The following is a 16541-nucleotide window of genomic DNA, read 5'->3' as shown; positions in this document are numbered from 1 at the left end:
TATTTAAAAAAATTACAAAAAAATTTATTTTTATAATATTTTATCTTTGTAATATATGTTAAATAAATATAAAAATGTGTTATCATACCATTTTTAACCGTCAAAATTATGAAAAGGTTGATAATAAGATTGGAGATATTTAAGTGGCATTTTGATGCATGTTTCTTTCAGAGAAATATTAAAGAAAAAATGACTTAATTAACTAAAATAAAAAAATAAAGTAGACAATTTTAAGAATTGGATAAAAATTATATAATTTCTAGAATAAAGATATTAAATATCTATATTAAAAAATATAAAAGAACAAAGTTATAATTGAATAAAATAGAGATATGAAAATTATATATATGTTTTTATCTCTATATTAAAAGTCAAGAATTTTCAGAGTGCAAGAACCGTGTTTCGAAAAAGAAAGTACAAATCATATTCATATAATATAATTGAGCTTATCTCTTTTTTTTCCTTTCTGGGATAATATTAAGCTCCACCAATAATATTGAGTGTATTTATGCAACTCAATAATGGAAGGAAAAAGGACAAATTATAATAGCAGGAAATAAGGTTTTAAGACATGAAGTTGAATCTTCCCTTGATTGTGGAACTATTCTGATTATGAATCCGCTTCCAACGTTGTGGACTGTTCCTAATTATGAATCTTCCCTGAAAGTTGGAGAATGTTCCTAGAACAGAATCTAATTCTCTAAGGCACGTGATCATGTTTTCTTTTTTTTCTTGTTTGAGTTGGGACGTTTTGTTGGTTATTCTTCTGATCATTCAAACTGAATCTGGTCTCGTTACGAGGAAGATTCAATATTTCAATATTGCACCAAAACAAATCTTTCATAAAGGATGGAGACAGAGACCTATCGATCCTCCCAACCGAGCTGTATGGCTTAACTATATTTGAGAGTGCACATCGGAAATAAGATGTTGAAACCCAAAAGTGAGTTTCACTTAACAGATAATTTAGTCATTGGATTTAAGAACCAATGAACTCAAATTGTAACTCATGAACTCATAAATTGTAATTTATTGGAAGATAAACATTATAAATAGCACGTTAATAATAATTTATTATTCACTTTTTTCATTAATAAGAGAGCTTTGAACCAAATACTAACTTTAGTATTGAATGTGATATTCTCTTTTTGATGACAGGAATAAAAGACTTGAAGGATAAATACATGGTAGTGTAGTGTAGAAAGATTGTAGAGATTGTGATGAAAGGATATCTTTGCCAGATACATCGGCTCATGCAAAAACAACTTCTTACCTCCAAATAGTTAGAGAATTATTTAACAATACAGATTTTTGGTTAAAAGAAAATTTGAGGTTAAGAAAGAGTTTGTTAATGTTTAGTTTATGTTTTGAAAGATTGCATTTTAAATAAAGGTTTAACACTGTTTTGGTTTCATTATTATAATTAATTTTTCATTTTTTATCTAATGTGGTCTCATTATTTATTAAAACATATAATTAAAATCATGACTTAATATAAATATTATTCCTTTTACATAAACATAAATGTCAAGTGACCATACTCCAATAACATTAAAATTGATCTAGAAATTAAATTGATCTAGAGATTAAAGATGACAAGAATTACATACAGATAGTGTCTATAAAAATGCAAGTATTTTAAAATCCGCAACACACAAATATTTTAAAATATAATATTTTATAAATTTTTAAAATAAAATTTAAAAAATATAAAATATAATATAAATTAAATTAAATATAAATTAAAATTTAATTTAAATTAAATTTAACAATAATAAAATATAAATTAATTTTATTTTTAATAAAATTTAACTTAGTAAAGAAATAAATTTAATTTTAATTTTAAGTTTTTTTGCTAGTAATTGATGCTTACATGTACATGTAATATGATATCTACACCCGATTTATTTATAAAATATTTGTTATCCGTGATAATAAATATTTGTTGGTTTCAACTATCATTGCAGATTTTATTCATGAATACTTGCGGATACGAGTATTTTTATCATCTTGCTAAAGACTCCTTCTAATAAATATTAGATCATGAGTAAATAAATTAAAAAAGATATTGAATAATAGTTATAAATATTAAGATCAAAAGATATATTAACTCTTAGATAAATTATGTTTTTGGAAAATAATTTTCATTCAACTTTATTACGAAAACATAAATATTTTTTTAATCCTTAAAATATAACATTAAAATGTCTCTCTTTTCAACTGTTTGAAATGTTATTCTAGAACGTAATTTATCATGAAAAAAAGATTATATTAATTTATTTTTAAAATTTGAGAATTAAAGGTTTGAAACAATGACAAATTTTAATTTTATATAAAATTTAAGGAACAAAAATATTTTTAACTCCTAAAGACATTTATATAAAAGAGGTGGAAATTTAACTTTTCCTAGTTAAAATTAAAAATATTAACAAATTAAAGATTTCAGTAAAACTAGCATATTATTATGATATGATTTATATATATATAGTATACAGAGTTTAGTATATGAATTTTATTCCTCTTCCATAAACATAACTTAATCACTTTACTAAGTTACCATCCTGTAACAAGACACATTCTAATTAAGATTGGATCACATTGAATAAAAAAATTGAATTTTTTTTAAATAATTGCTATAAATATTAAGCGCAAAAGAGATATTAACTCTGAGATAAATTATATTTATAAAAAAATAATTTTCATTTAACTTTCTCACAAGAGCATTTATTTAGAAGAGGTGAAGATTTAACCTTTCCTAATTAAAATAAAAGACTATTAGCAAATTAAATATTTCAGTAAAAATAACACATTATTATGACATGATTTAAAAATAACACAGTAAAAATATCTTTTATCAATCAGATCTACTTTAATTATTTTTAGAAATCATAATTAGCATATTCAACAATTTTGAAAAGAAAAAAAAAACTTAGGTCATCATTATTTTCAACTTCATTAATGTTGATTAAAGGTAATATTATTATCACCGGTTACTTTATGCAAGCATTTAACATTTAATCTATTTTAGACTATAATATTTCTATCACGGATATTTTATTCGGAGCAGTGTCGATTATGAAACTTTCATTTTTGTGTCACAAATATAATCCAAAGTTTAATTCATTAGTATGATGATATAGTATGATTAGTTTTAGTTTTAGATATATGCTTTTCCGACACATTTTGATCGTAAAAAAAAAATAAAACTTTTGTTAAAGAATGTCAGTTTATAAAAGTTATGAAAATAAAAATTAAAAATTAAGATGTGTGTTCTATTACACTTAAAAGTTATATATAACTTAAGGTATATAAAATTAAAATTTGTCACTGTTTCAAACCTTTAATTCTCAAATTTAAAAAATAAATTAATATAATCTTTTATTTTTTTTCATGATAAATAAATATTTGATAGTTCACATACACATTTTTCTTTTTGTTTATGTGTCAATTTATTCTTTAAGACTTTTTGTTTTTCCAAATCTGAATGTTAACGCATGCGTTACTTTGAATTTTCTGAGTTTCTTGCAGTATAAATTTTGTCAATTTGTCCCTCCACCTTACCATTATGGTTTCTTAATTATTTGGTTTTATATAGATGCCTTTGACTAGGAAGGTTTTAAACTGTTTTGGTTATCTTCTGAAAGGCAAGTATGTATCAATGGTTTGGTAATAAAATAGAGAATACAATATACTTCCACATATCAACTCAATCTTTACAATGACATTAAATGGCATCAATTAATGAAAGAACTATATTGATTTACAGCTTAAAAATTTCTAGTCCATTTAACTAGGGTTAAATATGTTTTTGGTCCCTTAACTTTCAGCGAAAATTGGAATTAGTCCCTCTTCAAAACTTTGGACTAATTTAGTCCCCAAACTTTAAAAATGTGTGAATTTAGTCCTTTTAAACAAATTTTGTTAACTTTTTTTGATGTTTCAAACGCATTTCTCAGTGAACATTGAAGCAAAAATGTGTCAAACGGTGTAAACAACTCAAATGCTATCATGAAACGCACTTGAAACATCAAATAAACCTAACAAAATTTAGTTAAAAGGACTAAATTCACACATTTCTAAAGTTTGGGGACTAAATTAGGCCAAAGTTTTGAAGAGGGACTAATTCCAATTTTCGCTGAAAGTTAAGGGACCAAAAACATATTTAACCCATTTAACTATTATGTTAATTTTACGGAGTAAATGTTCTACATCTAAATTTTCAAATTTTAAAAATTACTAATTTAAATTAGACTTCTATATTTTATTCTAGATCCAAATTAAAAGAACTCGATACCACTTAATGTAGTTAATTATATGTGATTCCAAGGAAGCTACAGATAATTTGGGAGGAAGATATTGAAAAGTTAGAATTCAAAACGTGCGATTTACATTCATGAAATTGGTTAGAATTCAAAACGAGCTGGGCTGGGACAATTCTGCTACTCCATCGCTCCTATGCTAAACATGTAGCAAATCAGGATCTATTCAAGTTCCAAAAGACTTTAATAACACAGCACAACTGCTATAATCAAGCACCTTTCAAAAGGTTAGTTTCAACCAAAATTTGAAATATGTAAGACAAATACCCCATTACGCAATAGCATAAGATGTCTGCAAAAATACCTGCAAAAGAAAAGTCTTTCATAAAAATTTCAAATCGAAGATAATTAACCTAATCTTTATTGACTAACAGCAATTGCACCGTATGAGTAGAAACAACACTTACATAGGTATCTGCTGGCTTCCTCAGTCAACCAAACCGGAGAGTGGATTCTTCCTAAATCCGTCAACTTGAATCAACTGGTTTGCCAAAGTTTTATTGGGCTTTATGTTATCAGCTCTTAACCTATCTCTAATCCCATAGGCGGGAACTTTTGCATTTATATAGGCATTCAATAAAACTTGGTACATCGTTGCTTTAGAATGATAATCTTTCATTCTATAAAAAATCTTTTCTGAATTATGAACATCACCCTTCTTAGCATATTGCTCCAAAATAGATAAGTAAGTGGAAAATATTGGCTTCATCTGGCTCTGCTGGGCTGCCCTCTTAAGAAAAGAGTCTGCCTTCTCCACTTCCCCGGCTTGGACATAGAGTTTCACTATAGCATTCCAGGTCGGTGGGCCTATTCGGCACCCACTCTCTCCCATTCGCTTAATAAGATCCTTACCCTTCGTGATCATCTTATGATTTGCATAAACCTTCAGTAGTACAGAGCTGTTCCTGGAAGAAAGCTTAAATTTCTTTACCATTGTCTCAAAAACATTCTCTGCTTCATCAACTTTATTCAACTTTCCCCAGGCTTCAATTGCCACTAGACACTCATCATACCGAGGTTTTGTCTCGCAGAACTTCCAAATTCTTTCCACTTCATCCACCTTTCCAAGGTTTGCATAGAGAGGAAGTAAAATTTGCCATCGCCACCGATCTTGTTTTAAGTTTTCACCTTCCATCTCCTTCAATAAGGCTTCCGCTTTATCTTGAAGCCCAGCTGAGATGTAATGCCTAGCCAAAACAGCCTGTGTTTTGATGTCTGGTTCAATGCCATCTGTTTTCATTCTATCAACAATTAGATCCATTCCATCAATATCTCCGTACCGGCCTTTTGTGTCTATTAAGATTGAGTAAGTAAGAGAAGAAGGCTTGATATTCTCAGTTTCCATCAATAATAACACATCAGCTATTTTGTTCTGGTCATTCCTCTTATACAAAAGTAACATCTGGTTGCATGCAAATACTGTAACAGGCAAGTCCAAATTCTTCAGTTTACTGAAAACTTCCTCTGCTTTCTTCACATTGTTCTGACCAACACAGTTCAACAATAAAGTTCGATACATCATCTCTCTGCTACAAGATTCTGGAATAGTCTCAAGGTATGCCTCTGCCTTAGTTAGGCCACGTGTTTTGGCAATTAAATCAATGCGACTAGCATAATCTCTTTCAAGAAACTCAACCTGGTTTTTTGACTCGAGCCACTCTGAGAGCTACATATTGAATCATAAAAAGAAAAATTAAAATTAAAATTTGCATTACCACATTTTTGTAAGCTAGAAAATGTAAAAAGAGAATATGTCTAATTATGAATGTTTAAAATTAAAGTAGAAGAGACCTTCAAAACCATAATATTGCAACTGCAATCGTACTTGTGGGGCACAATTTAAAACCACGTTAAGTTGCTAATTACGAGTTATTTGAACAGAAACATATACAGAATGCATTTCTAGAAAAATGAGCAATGAAACAACAATTATATCAAATGAATTGGTGAAAATATGAACCAAAGAATGTTTGCATTTGTTGAAAAACTATATTTGGATTAATCTCCCTTGTGTAAAATACACACATAGGGTTCTCTATTTATAATAGAAGAAATATGGGCTAAGCCCAAAATACAAATGAGAAATAATAACAAACTAACTAAAAGATAAAAGATATAATATATCTAACACTCCCCCTCAAGCTTGGAGCATACAAATTGTATGAACTAAGCTTGGAATAGATGAACTCAGTGTTGAACTAGATGATTTGTCTTCAAGAGTGTGAGGCAAACATAGATGGACTAACAGCAGCTTGTGAAACTTCAACTTCAAAAGTGGATGAAGGAGAGCAGTGGTGGACAATGACAAATTGCAAGGACTGATTCCAATCAATGATGGATGAGTGACGGGATCAACAGTAGTAGCTGAAAGCTAAGAGCTACAAAACTGCAAGGACTACACTAAATCCTCATCAATGATGGTTGGGTGACGGGATCAACAGTAGTAGCTGAAATCTACAAAACTGCAGGGACTACACCCATATATATGTGACTTGCAGTGTCTTGGAAACGTACTCCCCCTCAGTGTGAACGGCGGAAATGTGGAATATCACAGTTGCTGGACCACTAAAACAAAACAAAATATTAAGCTACAATGCTGAAACAAAGACGACATCAAAGATCCAAAGATACGTTGGAGGTCCAAAATTCTTTGCTGGACAACTCCCAAGTGGTGATACTTAGCCGTGTATCACAAGAAGATCGGGCTAAACTCTAGCCCAAGAAGAATTGACGCAGTTGCGTCTATCTGAGGCGGTAGCGACTGTAGCGGCGGTTGACTGCTATAAAACTGTAGGGACTAAATTGCCATCACTGACTGATGGGGCCTGTAGTGGCTGGAAGCGACAAAACTACAGGGACTGCCATCACTAACTGACGAGGTGATGGGGGCCTACAGTGGTTGGAAGCATACGATGCCTGGACAGCGGCAAACGGGCGCCTGGACAACGGCAAACGGCACGGGACAGCGGCAAACGGCGCGAGACAGCGGCAAAACGGCGCCGGACAGCTGCAAAACGGCGCCGGACAGCGGCAAAACGGCGCCGGACAGCGGCAAAACGGCGCCGGACAACGGCAAACGGCGCCGGACAGCGGCAAACGGCGCCGGACAGCGACAAACGGCTGCTGGACATCAAATTTTGAGTCGATCTTGCCCAAGTTCACATTCTCAAACCTAGACTTTTCATCTCTAGCCAAATCTTTCTCCGTAGCACCCACTGCTAGAATCAACATCCTTAGTAATGAAACAGATTTCCAGTAGAAGAAGCCATTTTAAACTTAGAGAAGAAAAAGGGACTTAGGGTTCCAAAAACGTGAGGGAGAAAACCCTAGGTATGAGCCCAAGCCAACAAAACGGAGAAACAGGAACCAAAACACACTCAAGAAGCTCCGGCGAGACGATCTGCAGTGACGCGGTGAAACTCCAACACCGGGAAGGCGGCGCGTGCAGAACACGCGGCCGAGACTGACCGAGAAGAACCGGCGCGTGACAACTGGTGCGGAGGCTTCGGAGGACGGGACCACTAGGGTTGGGTTGCGCTTCTCAAGGAGCACCTAACCCTTGACTTCGCTGGAGCAAACGACGTTCGGCAGCGACGGCGACGGCGGACTGGCCAAAAAGAAGCACTGTGTGGCTGCGCGTGACTGAGAAGTGGCTCTTGAAACCGGCGTGGTTGGCCGTCGCTCGAAGAGACGGTCCAGATCCGAAGGTCACCCGTCGAAACTGTGATGGTGGCCGGCGGTGGCGACGGCGACAACAGCGGCGGCGACGGTGGCCGGCCGCGGACAGTGGCTGGCGATGGTCGACAGCAGAGGCGACTGGCTGCACTGGTACTGACTGTGGCACAAATTTAAGAAGAAAAGAAAGGGCTGCCCACTGAAATTTTAGGGTTGCCGGCGGCCATGGCGGCCGGCCGCCGGCAGACAGCAGAGGCCACGAGAAGAGATCGGAGAATCTGCTCTGATACCATGTTGAATATAGTGAAAAACTATATTTGGATTAATCTCCCTTGTGTAAAATACACACATAAGGTTCTCTATTTATAATAGAAGAAATATGGGCTAAGCCCAAAATACAAATGAGAAATAATAACAAACTAACTAAAAGATAAAAGATATAATATATCTAACAGCATTCTCAACAGAAGAACAAATTATTATAAACATTTGCATCTAATCAACATACAAGGCATGAATCTTCCTACTCGCCTGCTGGCCTGAATTCTAAGAAGGAATACAAATAATAATAGTAAGAATAATAAAATTAAAAAAGTAAAAAGTTCAAGTAAAACCAGGAATGGTTCATGTTTCATCTGCAGCAACAGGAAGAGTATTCTAATTCCATGGCTAATTTTGTGGGAGAAAAATAAAAAGGGACAATTCGTGAAAGAAAAAGAGCTCATATGGGAGACAGATAAAAAATCAAGTCTAAAAAGCACTGGGTGACAAGCCAGTGGGCAAGAAAGCTCAAAAGCCAAAAGATAAGCTACAAAGCTAATTTTATCCAACACCAACCTTAGTATGTAAAAATAATCTGAGAGGAACAGAACAAAAACTGTTTTCAAGCAATTATTTGCCAAAACTTGAACCATGCACAAATAATCATTGTTGAAGGAACTGGATACCAAATCTGATCCCGGGAATATTATAAACCCTGAAAAATTTTCACAAATTAAATATAAATAATCTAAAATAATTAGAAGTTACCAATTTAGTGTCATTCCAACCTCAACCACTAAAAAAATTAAATCACTGGATCTAAGATATTGCCTGCTTTGAAATTCGTTACTTTTTATGATTGTTTTATCCTTAAAAGACGTTTCATTTCATTATGAGAGAAAAATGTATATAAGATGCCCTTAACCTAGATTCTTATTTGTTGTTGGAATTTTAGGTGTACTGAGCTCCCTCAGCCGAGAGCTTTATCTAAGAGTGACCTTAAACTCTTCTTTTTGTTCCAGAGTATTTGTTAATGTTCCGACCAGCATGATTAAAGTCAATTACCATAATCAAAGAATTGCTGTCTTTGGAGTTTGATGTTTCCATCTCAGTTTTGTCCTTAAAGAAAACCTTCTTGGATTAAGGAAGTACATATAAGCTATACTTAGCTTTGACTTCTAAGCAATATGAAACTTTTGGACGTATTGGAACAAATATTGTTACCTTAGAACATTGTAATTCCTATTGTATTAGAAGACATAAAACTTAAGGATTGTTTTATGGGATGCACTTGTACTAGTTGCATAATACTTGTGCCCTGACCTATTAGTATTTGAATTTCAACACGAAACAAGATATTTCTTGAGATAGAGAAACACATTACAAACACAATGGAACCAAGAAATTCTTCCAAACAAAAGAACACAATAGATAACTAAGGACACAAAAGCAAAATCAACAAAGAATTATGTAACAAAGTTTTCCCATCTATTAAGATATTTGTTAATGTGAAAACCAATTAATAATGCCACGGGCTTTATGCCATAGAAAGAGTTTTCCTCCAACCAAATGCCTAAAATTGTAGGAAAGATTTACATTCCACAAAAACTTAGGCAACCAGAGAGGATAAAAAAATGGAGACTTTGAATTTACACTATCTTGCCTATTTTGTTGTATTATGCATTGGAAAGATATGTTTATATCATTAATCTTGGAGCACCACCAACCATTGGTCATACTCTAATTATAACTCAACTAAATAGAAAACAAATCATGAGATGAGAAAATAAGGTAACTGATCATTAAGAAATAGTAAGTAAACAGTGAACAATATTTTAAGATTAAAAACAAAGAAATATATTTTGGGGGTTTGAGAGGTTCCTCTCATAATCTTCTATTTATAATGAAAAACTGATACAAGAGTACATGGAAGATTAAGGGACTGTAATCGACATCTAGGTGCAAAACTCGGTACAACTATAGGCATAACTAATAAATTGTCTATCACACTACAACCTACGTAGGCTTAATGATGATACATAGATACAATTATTCTAACACTCCCCCTCAAGTTGAAACATACAAATTGTATGTACCAAGCTTGGAACAAATGAACTCAACCTGAGGTCCCTTAAGGATTTGGTCAACATATTTGCAAGTTGGTCATTTGATCCAACAAACTCAGTGCAAATTTCTTTGGATAACAGTTTTTTCCGAACAAAATAACAATCAATTTCTGTGTTTAATCCTCTCATGAAACACTAGATTTGATGTAATGTGGAGAGTAGCTTGATTATCACAATAAATCTTCATGGTTTGAACTTCACAAAAATTAAGCTCTCACAGAAATTATTTTACCCATATAAGTTCACAAGGGAGAGATGTCATTGCCTTATATTCAGCTTCAGTAGTTGATTAGGCCCACTACATTTTACTTCTTACTTTTCCATGATATAACATTTCCTCCCAGAAAAACACAACACCTTGAAGCAAAGTGTCTGTCTGTGGGGGAGCCTACATAATCAACATCACAATATCCGAAGACTTGGACATTTCCTTTATCTTCATATAGCAAACCTTGCCTTTTAGCCTTTTTGAGATTCCAATGGTCAATACATGGGACCTACATAAACTGACTAATCACTCCAACAGTAAAAGATAGATTCGGCCTCGTAATAGTAAGATAAAGCTGCCAATATCTTTCTGAAGGTAATCATTGACCTTCTTCCATCATTAGTTTTTGATTTGGATCCATAGGACTATCTATGGGCTTATAGTCGAGTATGCCTTTCTCTTGTACAATGTCAAGAGTGTATTTCCTTTGGGAGACTACAACCCCATCTTTTGATTGAGCTACCTCAATGCCCAACAAATATTTTAGACGTCCAAGATCCTTGGTTTGAAAATGTTTGCACAAGTACTCCTTCAATTGAGCAATTCCAGCAACATCAATTCCTATAATGACTATATCATCAACATAGAATATTAGGTAAATACATTTCCCAAGAGGGGTATTGTGATAAAAAATCGAATGATCTGCTTCACTGCATTTTAGCCCAAAAGTTTGGACAACTGGACTAAATTTACCAAACCAAGTATGTGGTGATTGCTTGAGGCCATAGAGAGAATGGTGCAACTTACAAACCTTACAAGACTCCCCTTAAGCAACATACCCAGAAGGTTGCTCCATGTGTACTTCTTCTGCAAGATCACATGTAAAAAGGCATTTTTGATATCAAATTGATGGAGTGACCAATGACGAATTGCTGCCATGGCAAAGAAGAGACAAATAGTAGTCATCTTGGCCATTGGCAAGAAAGTATCACTCATCGATGTCATAAACTTAAGCGTACCCTTTTGAAACTAATTGTGTCTTGAGACAATCAACTTCATCAATAGGGCCAACTTCAATTGTATAAACCCACTGCCATCCACAATTATCTAAGTGCTTCCTTCACATTTTTGGCAATGGTAATAGAAGACATTGAGGATGAAAAGAATAGTAGGAAGACGACAATTGGTGATAACTTAGAAAATTGAAAATAGGATGTGGGTTTTGAGTGGAACGAATACATTTTCTAGAAGTGATGGGCCAGCTTGAATCATCTTTACCATAAGAATGTAAGAAAACATTGGGACCCATTTAGTTTGAATAATGTAATCTATTTTCATCTTCTATTTTTACTTGTAACTACATCAATTATGTTTTGTGTTTTCCAAGTTTTGAAATGAAAACAATAAAAGAGAATTAACTTTTACTGTTCTCAAAACAAGTCTGAAAACAAAAAAATCGGAAATTTTTATTAGGATTGAAGGTGAAAACAAGAACCAATAACAGAAAATGTCTTCTCCAATTAAATATATTTTCCTCAAATATAAGAAAGCATCAATCACAATTTCAGTTATTTATTTAATTTCGAATTTCAAACATTAAAAAGACATAATGTACAAACAATTCAACCTTAGCTCAAATACCTGCAAAGCTTTCCCAAACATCTTTCGCCTTCGAAGAAGAAGCATGGCATGGGACACTTCATCTCTGGTTAGTTCATTCCCTTCTGCTAACCAGTTATCCACAACCACATCGATAGACAAACCTGGCGCATTCAAGATCTCATTGAATAGTTCACATTCAACCCTTCCACGATGTGGTTTTCCTTTCTCCTTGACCACCTCATCGACCTCGTTGTGAGGCTCCTCGACATTCTCCTCATCACTATCGTCATCCGATTGGCCGGCATCAGAAGCTAAAAGATTGCCAATTTCATTTTCATCGTCAGCAGGTGTGTCCAGCTCGGAAAACCCATCCTCCAAATCATCATTCTCTTTGGTGCTACTAGAAGAGAGTCCGCGTCTCCACAGATTAAAATCCGGTGATGCACCTTGTTCTGAATGAAAACGCTTATTCGACAACAACAATCCGCCGTATGTTATTCCATGAGACTCAGTGATACCACTCTCTTCTTCCACACAGTTAGTTCGAGCTAATTTGACAAAAGAAGTTCTCACATTGTACCCTCGGGTCCTACGCAAACAATGCACAATAAAAAATTAATTCCAACTCTTCCATACTGAAATATGACATGACCACGACATAAGAGAAATAATTTAAAGGTATAAAATTTTCACTGTAAAAAGAGGAGAGAAAAGGGGAAATGGATTTGAGAAAGAGAAGCATTACCTGAGAGGAACAGAAACACGACGGAGAGTCCACATCGGTGATTTCGAAGAAACAGTGAAGAACAAGTGCTGGAAACCTAAAACCCTAATCAAAACCCTTCGAATTATTATTATTATTATTATTATAATTTTTTTGACGTTACATGTTTTATATTATTATATTCATTTTTTACAACTATTATATGTATAATTTTTTATATTTCTACACTTAATAGTTATTGCATACAAGACATAATTAAAAATTATAAATATGTTAAATCAAGTTTAATGAGTAAAAATAAATAAATTGATTTTAAATAAACGATAAATTATTTAATTAAAAAATATTAGAGATCGTTAAATATTATTATATGTTATTAAATATCATTAAATATTATAAAATAGTTCTAGATATTCTTAAAGATGATAATGTAGTGTAACATTAAAAATGGATATGGGAATATTAGCCAAATATGCAGAGGGTGAAAAGGAAAAATGGGGTGTGTGAGTGTTAAAACATCAATTGGGCTATTAGCCCATTTAAAAATGGTATAAAAAGAAAAATAAAGATATGGAATTTAAAAAGTGTGACTTAGACATTTTACACCTCCACATTATAAGTCATGCACCCCACTTTTCAACGACCATCATGCATGCAGCAGCGTGGCATCTAGATGTTGGTTACACAATTCCACCTCTGTCTATGTTAACTTCTTTTCTTCATTTATATCCATACATCGTCTGGCATGCATGTCTGGTTATCCCCTGACGGCTTTATCACGATATTACAAGAAAAATAAGAATTATCGATGGATTATTATTGATAGTCTAAGATTCATAAATGTTAGTTATTGACAAAACTATCTATAGGAGTGATTGTTTTATTTATCGATAGATATATTTGTTAGTATTATATTAAATATCGTCGGAAAGTTCTTTGACAAAATTGGCTTACGTTTTGGATTTTTCTTCTCCAATTTCACTTTCTTATGTCCTCAAAATTTTAAGTGTTGTGTTCTCTTCCTTCAACAGCCTTTTTTGTGCCTTCACGCTTCACTCAACCCACGTTTGAAGTCTAGGGACCTTAGTTTTGAGTAACCTTGTCATCTTCACACCTTCGTCACATAGCCTCCTCTCGTACATCATTGGTAAAGCTTTTTGTTGTGCCTCCTACTCTCGGTACTCTTCAAGACGTGCCCCCTCCTTTTTGTGGTGCATTGAAGATCAAGCAAAGCCTCATTAAGAGATAAAGTGTGCCCATTTATTCCTTTCTCGGTCGTGCCCTAATTGATGTGTTTTGTGTTTGGTTGGGTTAGATTTTGATTGAGTTATTTGTTTCTGTCGAGGGTTATCATGGGTGATATGTTTGGGTTGCATTATGGGGCTTATATTGTTGATATTGTTTGCCTTGCTTGTGAATCCATCTGAAAAGGGAAAAACATGACCCCTACAAATTCATTTTTGTGAGGTTGGAAATTCATTTTCATGTTCTGTTATGTTATGAGGTTGCAAATTCTTTGAAACTAGCATTGTGTTCCTTTTAAGTTGGAAATGTAGTGATTAGTTCTTAGGCTTGTGTTTATTTTATAGTTAACTTTTGACGAAGAGATTGATAAGGATGCCACGTATAGGATTCAACCTAAACAGATGAAATGAAAAACCTCATTTGGCCTCATGATGAATTTGAAGAAGGGTTTTGAACCCAATTGGGGCCTGCCATGGTCTCAATTTTGGATGGCAATGACATCAAATCAGAGAGGGAAAAAAAAGAAAGAAATGGTGGTTATGGCAGTCAATTAGAGCTTGTCCTGCTGTCAATCTGCATGGAACCAAATTCCGCACTTGAAGCTTGTCACAAACTAAAAGTACAAAGAGTTCTTAGGCTTTAGGGTTGCCACTGAGAATAAGACTGACAAGCTAGCTAGGGTTGAATTTCAATTGAATTAAAGGACCTTATTTGTAGTGGTGGTCTCCTATGGGTCTTACTGTCATTCGCCTTTTTCTGCATAATGGACATTTTTTTTTACCTAAATTAAGTTGAAAACAACAATTGGAAACCATCATGTTGAACAATAGCCATATAAACTTATTTAAAGCATCTGATTTGTTTTTGTTATGAGATGAAGCCAATTAGAGAGGCCCAAGAAGAGGTTAGGCATTATCCAATATAGCCATATAAGCTTAGTTAAAGCATTTGAGCATTTTTGTTATGAGATGAAGACAAGGGTGTTACTCCCTCCACCACCACATTTTCTCCCTCCACCTCCCCAATTCTATTACATATTTTTTGAATTACAAAACTAACATTTTATAATTACACAAATAACCTTTTTATTTTTTAATCCTAATTATTTACTTTAACCCTAAAATCTATCTTTCTACCCCTTCTCACCCACCTCCCAACCCTTCAGATTCTCACCTAAACTCCATCAGATTTGTTTCTCATCTTCCATTTTTCCTCACAGTGTGGTGGTGCTTCAAGGTGCTGGTTCAGAGGCGTGAGAGGTTCAGAGGCGTGAAGGTGCGTAACAAAACCCTAAAATATAAATCGTATAATCTTTAAAAGGATGTGAGCATCCGTCAACGGATGTCAACATCCGTTTAAGGGAAAACGGATGTCAACATCCGTCGACGGATATCGACATCCGTTTCAGATCCAAACGGATACCCGACATCCGTTTTTGGCCTGGTTATCTTCTTCCTTTCTCCCAACACACGCACACAGCAAAAAACGCAGAGCACAACACAACACAGAGCACAACACAGATATATATGCATTGCATTTAAAAAAAAAATTAAAAATATCATCACTAACCTTGTGAGGAAAAATGGAAGATGAGAAACAAATCTGATGGAGTTTAGGTGAGAATCTGAGGAGTTGGGAGGTGGGTGAGAAGGGGTAGAAAGATAGATTTTAGGGTTAAAGTAAATAATTAGAATTAAAAAATAAAAAGGTTATTTGTGTAATTATAAAAGGTTAGTTTTGTAATTTAAAAAATATGTAATAGAATTGGGGAGGTAGAGGGAGAAAATGTGGCGGTGGAGGGAGTAACACCCTGAAGACAATTAGGGAGGCCCAAGAAGAGGTTAGGCATTATCCAAATATAGCCATATAAGCTTAGTTAAACCATTTGAGTATGAAGCTCAAATTAAGAAAAAATTCTACAACAAAGCATCTCACAAACTGTCAAAAATATTTAGAGATGCACGCAATTATTGGGTTAGGAAGCACATCTGGAACTCCTTATTGACACATTGTAATTCGTTAAAATTTTGCAACAAAAGTGCTACCTTTCAATGGACTCAAGCTTCAAAAACGGGTGGTGTTATGTATACAGGTGGTTCAATTACTAGTCATGACCATGACATTCATATGATACAAATCTTTATTAATTTCCTATCAATTATGATATAAGTTGTGTACTTTGAAATTAATGTGTGTGTGTGTGTATATATATATATATATATATATATATATATATATATAATTTCTATAATTATACAAGCAACAAAGTTGAGACAGGTTGTGCACGTTGATGAGGTGTTTCAGCAAACTCATATACGAAAGAAATATGACTAGTTTGTTGATGAGAGGTTTCGAAGGACACATGTAAGCAAACTTTTTTA

At 33.7% G+C, this 16541-nt stretch overlaps 1 protein-coding gene across 1 annotated transcript; it reads right to left on the bottom strand.

The window, feature by feature from the left end:
- Positions 1–4332: 4332 nt before the first annotated feature.
- LOC124823681 (pentatricopeptide repeat-containing protein At1g80270, mitochondrial-like) lies at positions 4333–13035 on the bottom strand. Its single transcript, XM_047295947.2, has 4 exons — positions 12937–13035; positions 12231–12780; positions 4727–5985; positions 4333–4623 (listed from the first exon to the last, which is right to left on the bottom strand). The coding sequence occupies exons 1-3, from the start codon at positions 12969–12971 to the stop codon at positions 4747–4749; spliced, it is 1824 nt and encodes a 607-aa protein (XP_047151903.2). The 5' UTR covers positions 12972–13035; the 3' UTR covers positions 4333–4623; positions 4727–4746.
- Positions 13036–16541: the final 3506 nt, after the last annotated feature.

The sequence above is a fragment of the Vigna umbellata genome, chromosome 5, assembly GCF_029865625.1.
Source record: "Vigna umbellata cultivar VRB3 chromosome 5, Vumbellata_1.0, whole genome shotgun sequence".
Lineage (NCBI taxonomy): Eukaryota > Viridiplantae > Streptophyta > Magnoliopsida > Fabales > Fabaceae > Vigna > Vigna umbellata.
Note: the sequence above shows the minus strand (reverse complement) of the source record. Positions and strands in the feature narration are given on the sequence as shown.

Excerpts from the sequence above, each read along its gene's own strand:
- LOC124823681 (XM_047295947.2), bottom strand. The coding sequence starts at position 12,971 with ATGTGGACTCTCCGTCGTGTTTCTGTTCCTCTCAG. Across the intron at positions 12,781-12,936 it reads CGTGTTTCTGTTCCTCTCAG|GACCCGAGGGTACAATGTGA; the intron begins GTAATGCTTCTC and ends TTGTTTGCGTAG. Across the intron at positions 5,986-12,230 it reads TGTTTGGGAAAGCTTTGCAG|CTCTCAGAGTGGCTCGAGTC; the intron begins GTATTTGAGCTA and ends TTCAATATGTAG.